This window comes from Scophthalmus maximus, chromosome 2, assembly GCF_022379125.1.
Source record: "Scophthalmus maximus strain ysfricsl-2021 chromosome 2, ASM2237912v1, whole genome shotgun sequence".
Classification (NCBI taxonomy): Eukaryota; Metazoa; Chordata; class Actinopteri; order Pleuronectiformes; family Scophthalmidae; genus Scophthalmus; species Scophthalmus maximus.
The window spans coordinates 18,770,242-18,787,196 of NC_061516.1; the positions used below are offsets into that span (position 1 = coordinate 18,770,242).

General features: G+C 43.6%; 1 protein-coding gene across 11 annotated transcripts in view; it reads right to left on the reverse strand.

Annotated features, from left to right (window-relative positions):
- Positions 1 to 4,882: 4,882 nt before the first annotated feature.
- rapgef6 (Rap guanine nucleotide exchange factor (GEF) 6) overlaps positions 4,883 to 16,955 on the reverse strand; it is a 126,248-nt gene continuing 114,175 nt past the window's right edge. For all 11 annotated transcript variants that reach the window (XM_035625877.2, XM_035625878.2, XM_035625876.2 and 8 more), the window contains 8 exons: positions 15,564 to 15,784; positions 14,637 to 14,810; positions 14,317 to 14,463; positions 13,865 to 13,978; positions 12,127 to 12,394; positions 10,147 to 10,700; positions 8,803 to 9,123; positions 4,883 to 8,224 (listed from right to left, as the gene is read on the reverse strand). In XM_035625877.2, coding sequence (XP_035481770.1) covers positions 8,202 to 8,224; positions 8,803 to 9,123; positions 10,147 to 10,700; positions 12,127 to 12,394; positions 13,865 to 13,978; positions 14,317 to 14,463; positions 14,637 to 14,810; positions 15,564 to 15,784 — 1,822 coding nt within the window. In that variant the 3' untranslated portion in view covers positions 4,883 to 8,201. The remainder of the gene's footprint in view (positions 8,225 to 8,802; positions 9,124 to 10,146; positions 10,701 to 12,126; positions 12,395 to 13,864; positions 13,979 to 14,316; positions 14,464 to 14,636; positions 14,811 to 15,563; positions 15,785 to 16,955) is intronic.

Genomic DNA, 16,955 nt, shown 5'->3' on the forward strand with positions numbered 1-16,955 from the left:
CTCCTCTCCCCTCTCTCCTCTCTCCTCTCTCCTCCTCCTCTCCTCTCCTCCTCTCTTCCTCTCCTCTCCTCCTCTCCTCCTCTCTCTTCTCTTCTCTCTCATCCTCTCCTCTTCCCTTCCCTCTCATCCTCTCCTCTGCTGGAGTTGCATATGTGTCTTCTTCTTTTTTTAAATCACCATTGGTCTCTACTCTCTCCTGTCTCCTTAACTCGGTTGTGATCTCTCCGTCTTTAATCTGCGCTGCTCACGTTATGATCTGCTGAGATGCCGCCATCTCTCCCTCCCTCTCTCTCCCTCTCTTTCTTTCTCCCAGTTCAAAGCAGGGGCCTCCCACTAAGTACCCCCCATCACTCCTCTCATCCACGTCTCTGCAGCTCTTCCAGAGTTTCCTCAGTAGGGGGTATTTAGGTTTCCCCCCTGACACTTCTCACTCTCTCTTCATCTCTCGCTCCGTTTCTACTCTCACTCTGACTTTCTCTCCAGACTGTGTCCCCACTAAGCTGGTTGTTTTTGTTGTTGCTGTTTGATCCGAGTTTACACCTAAACAACTTGTTGAGAAGACAATCTTTCGTAATTTATCAGTCACCAACTATCACGTTGAAATGGGCTTGTGTTGGTGTGATGAGTTTGTAAATGCCTGTCGGTCGAGGAAAGACAACGATGCCTGTGATAATAATCACATGACTGAAAGGTATCTGTGGATGAATTACCCGAAAAGGGTTGATTATGAATAAAAGAATAATCATGTGAATGTAAGGTATTAGAGTCAGATTTGTTGAAAAAGACATGATTATGATAGATAGATTGATAGATATAGTGTTATTCAAACAGAGATGCTGCTTCCTCCCTTCCTCACTCTGCCACTTAATTTAATGATAGACAGATGATGATGATAATGATGATGATGAAAATGATGACTGTATCTGATGATGATAAGGCCCTTGTGTGCTGCCACGACGGCTTCTTTTTCAGTTAGGGAGGACAGATTACACTCCAAAGAACACACAAAGAGAAAAAAAAAGCAAAGAAAGTGAAAATGATGCACTCTGCACAACCAATAAGGCAAATAAATAATGCACACACACGCACACACACACGTACATGCACACACACACACACACACACACACACACACACCTATTAAAAACAACAATTAGATCTCAGTGTGGAGGAGTGGCACTATAGGAACCATCATTTACTCAGCAAGGGATGAGAGGAGACTTTTACACAAAGACATTCGAGACAGATACAATCACCTCCACAAAGCCGGGGTTGCTTTGTTCCAACATGGACAATGCGTTTGTCATTTGCACCTTAATGGGACGACCAGTCTCATGGGGGGAAATGTGACCCCTAAATACTCTTCCTTTCCTAATCTGTCCTGCTGATACAGAGATGGAGAGATTGAGGTTTTTGAATGACCAGTGCTTTCCATAATGCTGCACTGCCCCCTCACGGCCATCAGCGGAACAACAAGAGGGCAGACACGGTCATTGCAGTCGGTTTTGTTGTTTCAATTTTTTCGAGATTCACAGCAAGATAATTCATATACAGCACATGTATACATTATATATATATATATGGATGTTTAAACAAAAACAAGAAAAAGAGCGGCAGAATGGATAGTGTGATATATTAAGAGTTAAGATATGAAACAGTCATATAATAATTATCAGATGCCCCGTCACTGTGTCAGAGGTGAACACATCTAAAGTGCTTAGGAGATGGCACTTAACAAATCCAGAACTTGGCTGACTGTGTGAAGGCCACTGGGACAAACACAGAAGCATTACGAAGCGGAAGAAAGCGGCAGTCTGAAGGACGACGTGTGGGCTTTTACACATTCAGGAACATTCTGGGGGCTTGTCAGGTCATTTATCTGTGCTGCGACGCTGACATTGTTGAGGACAGTAAGACGCAAGGACGCTGACCTCCACCTCTTTACAAGCTGCAGGAAGCCTTGAGGACGGGTGACAGATGGCCAGAGGGACCCTGAGGGGTCTCCCCTCAACATGCGACTCCATGCCCAATTTTTTAAGAAGAAAATAAGGAAAGAAAAGAAAATTAGCCCTTCTTCATTGAAATGCAGAACAACAAAATGGCACATTTGCAGCGGGTGTGGGAGGGGGCGGGTCCTCACGAGCAATGCGAGAAAAGCTTAAAGCTTGAAGAAATAGGGCGGCAGTGACCGGGTCAGTGGAGCAAAGAGGCCAGCCAAGGGTGAGGATGTGTATTTGGCGAGAAATGCTGAATATAACCATAACTTTTGTTTCTTTTACAAGAAACTCAGCAGGGCAACTTTAGGCGAGGGGCAAGTAAGGTAAGTAAAGTAAGTGAGGGGTTCTTCCCTTTCTTTTTAGGTCAGCCTCGATGTGACCGGAGATGATGAGAGACAGGTTACATGGTCAGGACTCCCCAGCTGCTTCGATATTGACCATTAATCTTTATGGACTTCACTCATATCTTGCAAGTCCACCAATTTTTTATGGCAGTGCAGCAGTAAATTCTTGTCCGAGATAACACAGTTTTCATTCAAGCTCACTCTTACAATAACAAGGTATAAAGTAAATGGACAGAGACCTAAAAAAAGAAGAAGTTTGAAATACCAGAGATATAAATGACGCGATCGTGCAGATGACGAGGCATGACACGTTGACACCACACGTGGACGACCCACTTGTTTTTCATTTGAGACCAAGGGCAGCGCGGAGACTGTTCAGGTGACAGAATATTTTCAGAATTGTTTTGCCTCACAAATTTTCATTTAGACAGAAATATGCTAAGAGCCAATCCCCCACCCCGCCCATGTGTGAGCACAACCCTCGGGGGGTAAAGTTTTCTGTTTTCCCACCTCCTGCTCTCGGCTTCTGCTCCTGACAAAGTCACAACTTCAAAGTCGAAACAGAGGAGACACGCACACACACACACACGCACGCACACACACACGCACGCACGCACACACACACATGCACACATACACACACACACACAAACACACACACACACGTCTTCCCACATTTCCTCCACTCCCATGATCCAGTGGGGCTCTTTGGCCCTTTGTGATGTATAATTGAAGCCGTGTGTAATTTCACCGACTCGTTTCCCGCCGACTCTCCACTTGGAGCTGAACTTTCACTTCTCTCATCGCTGTGGAATATTCCCTCTGTAATGGAGAGAGAGCTGCTCTTTGAACATGCTGCTTAACACGACCCCCCGACCTCCCTCCACCACCACCACCACCACCACCCTGAACCGTCTCCATCACGCTCGAGTGTAACCTTGTTGCAGTGTCTTTATGGAGCCGTTTCAGATTCTGTCAAAGTTTAGTTGAGCAGAAGTTTGACCAAAACGTCATTTGCGGTAGTCAGACTTTTGTATTGTCCTGTGTGGTAACTTTAGTGGACAATTAAGAGAGAACTTATTTTATTAAGTAATGAAGCTGGAGTAATTATCCTTTTAATTGCATAAGAAAAATATCAAACACCCTTTCTGTGCATTAACTACAGCACCCGGGGCTTCTGTTGAGTTCTCCCAATGTAATTTTCCAACGCTTTGAGCTCATGAAATAAAATTCTCACCACCTCCATTGTAGAACTTTTGTTTTTTTAAATCTGATATGTCAAAACCTGGAAACAGTGTGAGGACTGAAGTTTTCCTGCTCAACTTTTAAGTCCAAAAATACCAATTGATGGCATCATAACAGCTGGTTATGGATTCATCTCAACAACCACAATACACAAAACTCTCTCAGCTGATTGCTGCGTAAATATGGTTAAAAGCCCCGGAAAAAGTTATTAATTGAACCTGAAAGAACGTTTGTTCTGAGGATGTTTTTTTCTTTTTGTCATTTTTCCGATTTGTATAAATTGGCAGTAACAGAAAACCGAGGGGATTGACATGTGCAAAAGGCCCCTACCCATCTTTCCACACTGGAAATGATATTATAAGAATCTTTTCTATGGCAATTGTGTGAAGATTTTTGTTGTTATTCCAGTTTACGTTTATTTGGTGCAGCCTTACGCGTGACACATGACCGGTGTTCACTGTCTCCTCATGATGACAGGCGGGTCCAGTGTGTGCGAACACTAACAAGCCCTTTGTCTGGGCTCAGTTCAGCCTGCACACATGCATCTGCAGTGGAAATGTGCCACATTGTGCAGTTCACCGCAGCCAGTGGTGCATGTACACACAGCCTGGTGCGTTCTTCCCCTCACAGACACATAAAACAGATGGGCCAGCGTGACTTCCTTCCCCCTCCGTGTGACCGTAAAAACCTTGAATGAGTAATAAAAAGGTACCTGACCTTGAGCTCAGCGTGACGCTGTCCGGCTCTGATCAGATCAGACGTAGAGCTGAATGAGGTTAGAAGGTTCGAGGGGCGGCGAGGACAGAACTGAGGACAAGTGAGAAGCGTGAGAAAGTGGAGACCACACCGGGAAGTATTGGTTCCAAAAAGTCAGTTTTCTGAAATATCTCAACAACTACTGGAGGATTTCTCGTGAAATGTGGTCCAGACATTCACGGTCCCCGAAAATATGAATCCTGCAATGAGGTGAACACCCACGAATGAAGACAGGATCCTTTTTCCTGCTTATTATTTTATTCATTGTCCAAATTCATTTCAGTAGACTTAAAGGTTCTTTTTTTCTTCCTTTTCAACATTCTCTTAAACAAAAATATAACAACTATTTACAATCACTCGTAAAAAATACATAAAAAGCGTACAAGCAAAAATCATGTTGTCTTTCTAAAAGACATAAGTTACGACCGCTATGAGAAGTGAGACGAAAGCAAACTTTAAGCCACAGACCAAGTTAATACCTCTTTGTACAGATTGTGCAGCACACTCACCACATTTAAGCTTATTGTTGTGCATTTCTGCCATAATGCCAAAAAAAAAAAGAAAAAAGGAAAAAAGATGTCTACCTCAAACACATTCACATCTCTCTTATTGCATTCACGGGGGGCGGAGTTACAGACAGATACTGTAAGGGACACTTTCATCAGAATGCGACATTTTCTCCAATTTATGTCGTTAAAAAACCCCATCACAGACATGTTGTGTTCTCCGTGTCGAAGAGCTGCTCGCTGCCAGATTCTCCATGAACACATACCAGCTGTATGTGGACTGGGAGCAGAGGGGTTTACTAATTCATTTTTTTTTTCCCTGAACGAAAAAAAGATGTTGCATTTGGAGCGCTTATAGAGAGTTCCACATAAGGAACAAAACAAATGTATTTTATTATTTTGTACTCGTTTGCTAGGAAACAAAATTTCAACGTGTGCTAAAATAAAAACAAACTGGTGGTTGCCTGGTTTTTAGTTCCAAATCCATGATTTGAAAGCAGCCTGATCACTTTCCTGATTTCTGACTAAACTCCTCCATCCACCTACTGTAATGGGCCAATTAATGGAAGGAGCATATGCCATAATTCTTTTAAATCTATGCAGAACATTAATACTGAGTTGTGGTGTACTATCTGAGTAATACACTTGTGCAAAAAAAATTAAAAATTAAAATAAAAAGAGGAAGTGAAGAGTCCTGTCTCTCAGTCTGTATTTTTTAAGTTCCAACTATGGAGATGGGTTTGAAGAGAGAAAAAGAAACTGTAGGGTGAGTGTGGACAGTGGACACTGATGATCCATAATATATTCCTAAAGCATTGGGAGGACAGAAAAACTAAAGTTCAGAGTCCTGCTGAGGTGACGGAGTCGAGGAAGAGGCAGGGAAGGAGACGGAGAGGCTACGCTGGGACGCCGTTCAAACACACACATGGATGTAATAGCATCAAAAAAACTCAACTCCGAGCTGAGTTTGACAGACTCGCCTTTAGCTGTTAGAGCGACGGCGAGAGACCCGTGAATCCAAACGGAGTTGTTGTTTTTAAAATGCTATGTTGATCCCATCTTGCAAATGTAATCTTACAACACGCGCACACACGCACACACACGCACACACACAAACACACACACACACACACACACTGTCATATCCCAAAACACAGCAGCAATTTCACCTATAGACAGTTCCGAAATGGCACCAACAACCGAGTGTGAGGGGACCCCCACCCCGCCAAAAAATAAAAAATAAAATAAATGTCAAGAACAAGGGTCAGAACAAAAGCAAGTTTCTCGTCAGACTCCCGCCCACAGACAGACGCAGGGCGATCACAGCCTGGGATCATCTGTTATAACAAACTATTCAAAAATAGCATTTATAGAGGACTCTCTTCTCTCATCTATACATGATCAGTTAACATTAATTTATGGCAGAGAACCAAGAAAAATATATATGTATAAATTCATATATATATATATATATATATATATGTATGCCATTTATATATTAGCAATAATCATTTCAAGTCTTCTTGTGGCAAAACAAATACAAAAAGCAGCGTCACAGAGCGTGAGACCGAACAGAAATGTGGACTTCCAGTTTCCCCCCTGCTGCACTGCTGAGAAACAAATAAAAATAATAATAAAAAAAAAACATTTTCCTTTCCCAAAAACTTTTAAACACAAATAAACTATTTTCAAGCTCAAGCTAATTTTCAAACACATCCTTTAAATATTCTACAAATATTCTACAAAATGGACTATGAACATGGAATGGCGACCCGAGCCGGGACTTAACACACATTATTAAGCAAGAAGCAAAAAAAAAAACGAGATGAGAGGTAAACTGTGAGCACATGGTCAACATCCTGCTGCAATTATAAACAAATGTACAAGGTCAAACAAACCTGAAGGGTTAGACTTTAAACATTGCAGCTTGCAATTCAACAGACGACCAGTCTAGTAAAACACTGTAAACAAAATGTGTGAGCGTCGGCGTAAACACTGTCCACTGTCTTTTGGCACACCAGCTGAGACTTTTTGGCGTGCGCGTATTGTACATGCATGCACGTCGCGTGGCGCTAATTAATCGTTTTAATCGTAGCTTCGGCAATAAAAATATCGGCACGCATTTTAACTCTACACAGGAAGCAGCGAGGCATTTGTTCTTCAGCTCATTTAAAAAAAGGAGTAACAATAACAATTTTTATAGAACATCCAGGAGGCGGCATGCTGCTAAAGTACCTCGCGTCAGACGGTGAACGAGCGATAAGAGAGGGGGGGGGGGAGAGAGAGAGAGAGAGAGAGAGAGAGAGCACGGCACAAAGACACTCGACTGCCTGAGAGATGCTGCTCGTCTTTTTTCTTCTCTTTTCTATAAAGCTCGACAAAGTACAATAAGTGCTCAACACAAACGGGCGTGCTCTCTGTTAATTTGTCTTTTACTTTTCTCCACCTCCCAAAGAGGAAGTGGAGAGCATGTAGAGGGGCTGTTTCTGGCTGAGGACTTTCCTGACCTCAAGTATTGGTATTGGGATTATAATAAAGTTGGTTTTGTAGCGGTTTAGTTGTGCATCTGAACTGATGCTATTAATGTGAATTTACATCATCAGCACCAGGCGTCGATAGAATAATCTCAAAATCCGCTCTTTTTCTCGTCGTGTGTTCATCTACATTCATTTTCTTTTTGAGCTGACGACAAACCAAAACAGCAAAAAACAAAAAACTAAATTCCAACGAGCAAATGTGTCTAGTTCTACTCGCACCACCGACTAAAACTCTCTATCCCTTTGTCTGCTCCTCCTCACTCTTCTCATAAAAATAAAAAAAAACGTTGCAAAGCTCAGAGATGCAAATGAAAAGAAGAAGAAACTTTTGGGAAAAGGGAAAACACTTTGAGTGCGCAAACAGGAGGTACGTGGTGGTCTGTTCCCAAAGAGGGCGACTTCTTCTCCTGAGGCATCGTCATTGTCACTCACTCCTTTTCATTTGTCCCTGTGGTGACGTCCAAGAGTTGATGGGTTTTAAATAGTTTTCTAAAATCTTGCTTTTTCTTCTTTGTTTTGTTAAATGGGTTTAAAAAGAGACGACGGTTCGAGTCCTTGGGGGGGGGAGGAGACATTATGTGACCCACTAGTCTGGTCCAGAGGTGCATTATTGTCCATGGTGGCGTCGAACAGGGTCTGTGGGGGGGCCGGGTCTTGGAGAATTGAATGTGCTCTGACACGTGTTCACATTCAGGCTGCTGATTTAGTCCAAAAGTCTGATCAACACGACCTTGTCCGAGAGTGAGAATGTGTGTGTGTGTGTGTGTGTGTGTGTGTGTGTGTGTGTGTGTGTGAGAGAGCGTGACGTCACCATCTTTACACCGCTGACACCTGTTCATCTGGAAAAGACAAAAGAAGACAAGGTTTGGCAAAGAGTCTGCAGGGAGAAGAGCACTAGATTAAAAAGAAAACATTTTCAAGGTTTTATATATATATATATTTCATATATATATTTCACAATAATAGTAGCTAAAGAAGTGCTCTGATTGTTAAAAGTGAAATGTTGCTGACTGAATCTAAATTTACAATATAACTGAGTTTTTTTCTTTTTCAAATCAGATATACATGATTTATTTACATTTTTGGAAAAATTAATTTTTTGACAATAATCAATATTACCGATCAGGCCAAACTTGAAGACGGAAGTTCTTTTTCATTAATAAATCTTTATATATTACAGTCTTTACAGAAACAAATAAGGGTAAAGACATGAACTTGCCATTGTAAATGTAAAACAAGAACATGTGAACGTGTCTGTTCATATGAACAAATCCTTACTGGAGGGCTGGTTTAAAAAGGGGAGGGGAGGGGGGGAATCTTGCATTTCAGTTCATTTTAGTAAGATTGCGGTTAACTAAGGCACCAGTCTGAAATTCAGACTGGTGCCTTCTCATTTCCTCCTCCTATGGGGACGTACCGTCCTCGCTGTCAGCCAGCTCCGGTGGTGGGAGGCAGATGCTCGGCGGTCTGGAGTAGCTCTGGTGGTTGCTGGCCAGCCTCCGTGCTTCAGCCAGGCTGCCGGCGGCTCCGGGGCTCTGCAGGAGTTTACTCCTCTGTAGCGCCACGCTGTAGTCGGGAGGTTTGAGGTGGGGTGGCCTAGGGGGGAGCAATCCTGGCCCACCCACCACCACTCCGTCCGTGAGGCCGAGGTCCCCCAGAGCCAGACCCTGGTAGCCTGGAGGGGTGGGAGGGGGAGCACGGTAACGCTCATCCTTGGCGGGGGAGGTGACACAATACACTGGATGGAGGTGTAGATCGAAAAGAAAGGGCGGAATGGAGCGAAGAGGGAGGGGGGGTGAGGGATGAGGAGTGATGGAGCGGAGGGTGGGTGAAGAAGGAGGGGTGAGGGTAGTGGGAAACAAAAGAAAATAATGGAAAAATGAAAATCAAGGTGATGTTTCACTCACATGATACAAAACTAAACATGCAGCAAAATGTGTTGGAAATTAAAAGAAAAAAAAACACAACCCATGAGATGGATGGCTACAGCAGATACACACAGAACTACAGTAGAACTGCAACTTATCATCACGTTCATGACTGGAGAGCCGCTCAATCATTTACCAGAGTCATCGATTATTTGTTTGGTTCTTATCATCATTATCATAATTGTTTCATTTGAACTAACAGTCCAAAACCTAAAGATATTACATTTACAGCAGATGTTTGTAAATGTTGAGGATTAAATTTGATAAGCTCGAAGCAGAGAATGTTAGACTTGAACGATTATCAGCATATTTGTGGATACATTTCTTCTGTTGCTCTACTAATTGATTATTTGACTGATGGTTTCTCCTCTACAACCACAAACTTATTGTTCCAAGAGACAAATTTACACTCCGGATGATGAAGATGTCTCCATATCTCCTGTCAGATACCGAACCAAATGCGACAACTAATAAGACCCGTTTGGCCTCTTTAGCCCTCGATCTGAGAAATGCCAAAGAGCAGCGATTACCAGCTGTTCACTTGAGCGTTACAACAGATCAAGCAACGGGAAGCAGCAGAAATTAATTCAGAAAACAGCTTGACGTAATTTTGATCAGGCGCATGAAAATCTGAGATAAAGCGTGGATGGAAATTTTGATATTTAACATCACGAGAGCTAAAGCAAAAGCTGAAGTCTCACTGCGGGACTCCTGATAATCTGTACAGCTTCACAGACTGAACTAATGCCACTGTTTAGACGACCGCAGCCCCTCCAACCAGCAGGTGCCACACTGTGTTTACAGGGAATCAAACTCGCAACCTGACCCCTCACCTATCAGGCCTTTCTCTGTGCTTGACGTCACCGTTTTGTAGGCGGGGTCTGTGCTTTGCCCTCCCTCCTCGTTGGTGGGCGAGGAGGGGCGCTCGGAGGTGTTCCGCCGCTTTATCGTCCCGTAATTCCCCTCGTAGGTGTCCGACAGCGAGCTTGACGATGCCCAGCTCTGACGGGACTGACTGGACAGCTCCGAGCAGGACTCTCTGGGGTGCTGCTGCTTGGCAGCGGCGGCGCCCTCGTTCGCCCACGCGTGACTCGCGGCCTCCACCTCCGCGATGGGCCTGGCCAGCTGCGTGTGCTTGTAGCCCCCCAGGTGCGTGTGCGGGAGAGAGAGCGGGTGCCCGTGGATGCCGTGGTCCCAGGGACGGCAGGAGGAAGCAGGGAGGCTCTGGAAGGAGTCGTGGGAGTTGGAGGAGCAGGAGGTCCAGCTGCCGCGGCCGCTGTCGGCCACCGAATCCAGAGACGTGTGGTCCGGTGTCAGCTCCTCTGTGGAGATGGAGGAGGTGAAGGTGGAGCCTCGCGTCACGTATCCCCGCGCCGTCGATGAAGAACTAGAGAAGATAAAAGACATGGGTTTAATTCATTCTCACGCAAATATTAGTGTGTTAAGACTCCTGCATATTTACAATGAAGTTCGATTTGCTGTCGTTCACACTATTCCTGTGAATGTTCAGCCATTACAGTTTATCACCTGTACACTTACTACTATAACATTTTAAATAAATCACAACACAAACATTTGGCAGCATGATAGATCACCATGTCTGGGCTTTAAAACCAACAACAAAAAAAACATTGTCTCCTCCTTTCCATAAAAGCAGCAGCTCGATTCACTGACGTGGTTTTTAACTAGACAAATAATCCACTCAATGAAAGCGAGTCATATTTCATAAAAGCAGTGGTCGTTGTTAAACAGCAAGGCTGCTGAGGTAATATAATATCAGAGGAGCAGACGGATTATTTTGTCCGGTGATATTTTACAGCCACTCCTTTATGAGACAGAACGGTCTGATCATGGAGGAACAATAAACAAGCAGCAGACAGTAAAAGAAAAGAAAAGGTGGTGTTGTTCACTGAGCCAGATTAAAAAAGGCGCCTGCATGAAAACCGATACGTTGCTAACGGAGAAAAGGAGGCGAGAGGAGGAGGAGGAGGAGGACGGCAGTAAACGAGGGACGGCAATAAAAACCTGGGGTGTGTAACGACTTCCTGTTCTCTGAGTTTTAATGAGGAAAGGACATAATTGGGATCCAGCTGCGAGCGGAAACGGAGCAGCGGCTCAAGGTAGCAGACCGAGTGTGTGCGGCGTCTTCCTGCTCACGCTGGCTACAGGGAAGGTTTCTGATGTTTATCCGTTTGTTTGTGTGCCACCTGTTTGTCTGAGGCTCGAGAGAAAAAACTTTTGAACAAACCAAGTCATAATTACAGTCCGGATTACCGACTGTTTTCCCGCAGACTCGCAGGTCCTTCTGTCCAGACTGGAGAGATGTTTTGTTTTTCATTTTGAAGGTGTCTTTAATATATTGAGCCGTGGTGTTTGCTGACCTGATAGACCAGTTATGATCACGTGTTATGTTTCTGTCACAGCTGGACTATCTGGAAATGTGTTCTTGATATGATCTTTCCTCTCATCTTGCCGCTCGGCCGTCACACAGTCACCATGCCACTTTAAGCTCTTTGTCATGCATATGTTAAAAAAGACGACGTGAAACCTGGTTACACATTTACACGGCGCAGACATGAGTGTTCTCCAGAGGATACAGTATGGAGCTGGGGGAACCAAGTATCTCACTTTCATAATGACACAGTTTTGCAGCTGACACTGTTTTATCGGTTTCTTGCCATTGCTTAAAAAGATCAGGAGTCATAAACTGTCTGATGATTCCATTCTGAATGTCAAACAAACCTTGACGTTCTTAACATGACTTAATAGACTTAACCAGAGTAGATTAGATGATTTGTTAAAAAGTTATTCACCTTGTGCTAGGCTGGTTGTAATCAGCGTTAAACTGCGCATGCGTCGCCGCCGTGCTCTCGACAACTGCAGCCGCCGTTGTAGCAGTAGTAGTAGTTGTCGCAGTTACAGCAGAAACATTGCTAAGAGTTCTGTTGCTGCTGTTGCAGCGATCGTCAGGCCCGGGAGCCGGCACAGAGTCAACCGAGCAGATGCTGGAGCGGGAGGAGATCTCGCTGTGGCTGGAGTCCGACAGGTTGTCTGCTTTACAAGGCGGCAGCAGGGCATAGCCTGGACAGAGGAGATGGGAACAAAAAAATTGCATTTAAGACGTTTATATTTGAGGATGAGTACAATACAGGTCATATTGGTGAAGGAAAAGCTTAGATGAAAAGATGAAGTGAAGGCAGAAAAATAATTTTGAAGCCTTTTTAACCTAGAGCATCTTCAAGTTGCAAGAATGAAGATATTTTTACTCTGGTTGGCCATGATGAATATTTTCTTTCATTTCTTTTCAACAAATCTACACTGATTTGAGAATGTGGGGACACAATATAAAGTTTCTGTGTTCTATTTTAATATCAGTAATGTAAAAAAAATAACACCAAGTTGGAATCAATAACACTCGTCTCTGTCCACAACTCGGTACAACTCCTGGAAAAGACAAAATCTCAGCGCATGTGGTTTCAGAAACCTTGAGGCTGCAACTATTTACGGAAATTACAAGTTCACGTGTAAAGACAGTTTGAAATGTACAGTCTGAAATGTACAGCCATTTTGGTGAACAACACTGTCGGGCTTTATAGTATAATAACTTCATATAACAAAAGCCTGGCAAACTTGAAATCTCCTGAAACTCCAGGGTAACCAAATAACCATGGCAATAACCTGCTGCATGTTAGTGAAAAAAAATCACATTCTAAAACCAATACTACACATTGAAAAGTTGATCTTGAAAGTAGTGCTTCATTGTGAAAAACATTGTGGGATTAAAGAGTTATGGCGAAGCACTTAATGAAAATTCACAGAATTATACAAACAAAAGAAATGTTGGAGAAACCCAGACAACAAAGAGAAATGGGTATGTTGTAAGTTCTACTGTCTCATTTCCTATTTGACTGTTTATGATGAACTGAAAGTGTTAACTGGATCCAACAGTGATGTATCAGACTGTCTTTCTCCTGGTGCGTCTGTCCCTGCAGAGCCAAAGGAAGGGGTTGGGGCTGACCGCCCTCCTGGCTCTCTGCTCTGCCTCTCCTTGTCTCTCACGGCGGGGTGAGGAGGCCTCAACCGTACCCGTTCCCTCGCCACCATTCACTCTTGGCCTGACTGACATTGGACTCTCCCTGGACTGACTCCTCTCCCTCAGCATCCTGAACGGTGACATGAGCCTGGTCCTGATGGGGGCTTCTGACTCTGGGGGTTTTGGTCTCATTAAAAACTGTGGCTGGGACTGAGGTGACTGAGTCGTGGGTCCCGGCCCTGGCGGACTGCATGGGGGAATCACCCCATATGTCCCTGTCCATTTCTGTGTGGGGCTCTCTGCTCTTGCCCTCGGTAGCCTTCGCCCTCTCTCTCCTCTTTGCCCTGAAGGAAACAGTTCTCCCTGAACCGTGTCTGCCCCTGCCTGCATTATCTTCTCTTTTTCCTTTTCCACTTCAGTTTTCTTCTCCTCCTCTGTCTGACTCTGTCTCTCCCTGCTACTCTCTCGGCTCTGCGGCCTGGTCATGAGTAGGATCCTCTTGTGGAGGAGTGCCCCACCTATGCTGCGCAAGCTGGCAGTGCCGGCCTTTGTGCTGGCGTCGCTGGTCAGCGATGACGAAGATCCCGACAAGTTCATCTGGCTTGAGTTATGGGACTTGGCCACGCCTCCCACTGAAAAGGAGGGAGGAAAGCCAAAGCGAGAGATGAAAATAAGGGTTAGAAATTAAAGTCACAGGTCGACTAAAGGAGCTTCAGGACAGAGTGACTCTTTATTTATAGCAGAAAAAAAAACAAAAACTGAAATTTGCCATAAATTGACTTGCATGAGTATTCACCCCAGAGATGGCTCCTGAAACTCAGAAATTGTTTCACCACTGTTCCAGTGCTCTGCCTGGAGGTGAGTGTTTAATTAAATCTACTCTAGGGCCAACTCTTCTCCTGAGCTTCTTTAGATAACCCCCCACCCCAACTAAACAAAAATAAAACAAAAAATTGAATGCATTGCAGACCTTTGCGTGGAGAGCCCTGCGGCGACACTGTGGGGCTGGAGTGAAGGGAGGAGATGGTGGAGACGGTGTCATCAGACGGTCTCTTGGTGCTCCACTCCTCCGATGAGTTCACCGGAGGTTTCTTTACCACCTGGGGAGAGTTGGAGTCTGGAGAAGAAGAAAAAAGAAAAGAACAAGGTTACAGAAAAGTAAATTAACTTAAGTGTGTTATACACCTGCAATAATACAGAACAAGATATTGTTTTGTTTTTTTGGTTTAATCTTGATTTACCCACGGAAAACACATTTCCACAAATAAAACAGTGTGCAGGTGGACTCACTAGGTATGCCTATGTCCTTGGCGGTGCTCTTTTTCCGTAGAGGGTTGAGTGGGACCTGGACCTGGAGGACTTGCGACACCCGGTTCTGTGTTTTCCCCGAGGGCAACGCCGACCGCAGAGACACTGGAGACATGTCCGACTTGGTGGATCGTCTCTCACTCAAGTTCTTAGACACTGCAACCACAGGAAGAAGATGGGAAAATGTGTTAACAAAACAAAAAACTTACTTCACAATACCATTTATCCCCGGAGTGATTAATCCTATTTCTTCAATCTGTAAACCTTTCATGATTTACCTTAATGAGGCATTAAAACTTTAAAACTGAAAGACCCTTTAGACCTAAGCAGGAACCATAAAGTAGATCAACTTAAAGGAAAGTACCATCAAATTAGTGATAAAAAATATCACTTTAACTGACTCATGCTCTGTGGCTCTGTCAAAGTAACAATATGTGCTAGGATTGTTTAATATTACAGGCAAATTTACAGTAATTATGCACCAATAATTAATGCACTGATACACCGATTTATCTCAACTGTTAAAAAGGAAATCCTGTGGTACTGTGTGAATGCTTGAACAATACAGCAATAACAATATTATTTGTATAGTACATGCTGCAATATATGTCATACACTTATTTTCTGCAGATTTAAAATACACTAGGTGGCAGTGCAAACCAATGATATGTGTGTAAATATATATATACACACATGTATTATTATTATTATTATATACATATACATATATATACATACAGTTGAACCTAAAATATATCTGAAGTTGTCCCACAATGCATAAAATATTTTTTTTTTTAGGATACACATGTAAAAATGCTTTGAATAATGCCAAACTGCTTCTTAATTATATCCAAAGTGTATTTCTACATATGTATGTGCATGCACAGCATGTGTGTTGATTCCGCTCACAGGTGCTGTAGGACGGCTCACACTGCAGGGACATGATCTGGTGTTTCTCCTCGTCTGACTCCACCGTCAAGTTGGACAGGTACTGCTTCACCTTCCTGGCCATCTGAGCGTCCTCGTACAGCTTCTTGGCGTTGAGCAGCGAGCTGCGGCGCACTCGCTTCTTGTGGGCGCCACCCTGCACGTCCAGCATGTTGGAGTTGGTGCTGCCTTGGCTCAAAGACCTGATGATGAAGGAAAAACAGCGAGGAAGGAGAGCGAAGGAAGAACCAGGGAGGAGGACAGATGAAGAGTAACATTAGAGGAAGAAAATTGAGTAGTAGAAAGAAGTGGATTGAGGTAAAGAGTAAAAGATGGAGATGAATGAAGACAGAAAAAGAAGAAATGCATATGAAAGTATAAAGACAGGAAACAAACAGGCAGGTTGAGGGAGGGAAGGAAAGAAACAAGAACCAGCAATCATTACAATCATCTATAAAATGAGCACAGCTGCTGTTTAATCAAATAACTCCACTACTGTTAAACGTCTGTCTCTTTGTTGGAGCACAGCATGTAAAAACAGGACCATGCAACTGGGAGGAAGGCAGTTGTTTTGGGCGTGCCATGCTACAGTATCACAGAACAGAACAGCGGAGCATTCTGTCAGATGGAGGCAAAAAGGGTTAGCAAACAAGATGCACAAGGTCTGAATATTGTGCCAGAGTGCAGGCACGGACAAGCACCGAACCCGAGTCAAATAGCGTCTGTCCACATTTCTCATTGTTTGTTTTAACTTAGCAGATGGGAGGTTCTTTTTTTTACATTAGAAACAGCTGTTCTGTATTTTACAGTTACAGCAAATGATCTTTAGCAACAGATGAAATCGGTATTTTTGTAAAGGAATTGTAAATGTTAAAAAAAATGAAATGTAGAGTTGATCATTTGTTTCACCTGTGAACCTGTGTTGTCTCATATTCTTCCTTTCTCCTTGACTCAAGAAAAGAGTCACATTTCATTAAAATAAACAAATCTATACGAAAGATCTGCCATGAATTTGAACTTGAACATACAGTAAACACCAAAGATTTTACACCATCTTCTTTAACACCTACCTATCACTATTTGAACATATCAAGAAGCTCTTGATGATAAACAAACAGTAAGTATTATTTCAAGCTACTATATGACTCAAAGGGCAGGGAAATTAATGGGTCAGTGATGTACTTCAGTAAGGTTCAGTTGAATGGGCAGTGCGAATGGATGGGTTAATCACACACGAGCACAGGCAGACACACGCACATGAGTACACTCATTGCGTACATTAAATGGGGGAACATGCAGAGTTTATGGTGGTGGGGATGCAGGGTGGACAGAATTTTTGGTTCGTCGGGACTGAGACAGCATGAAACCGGTACC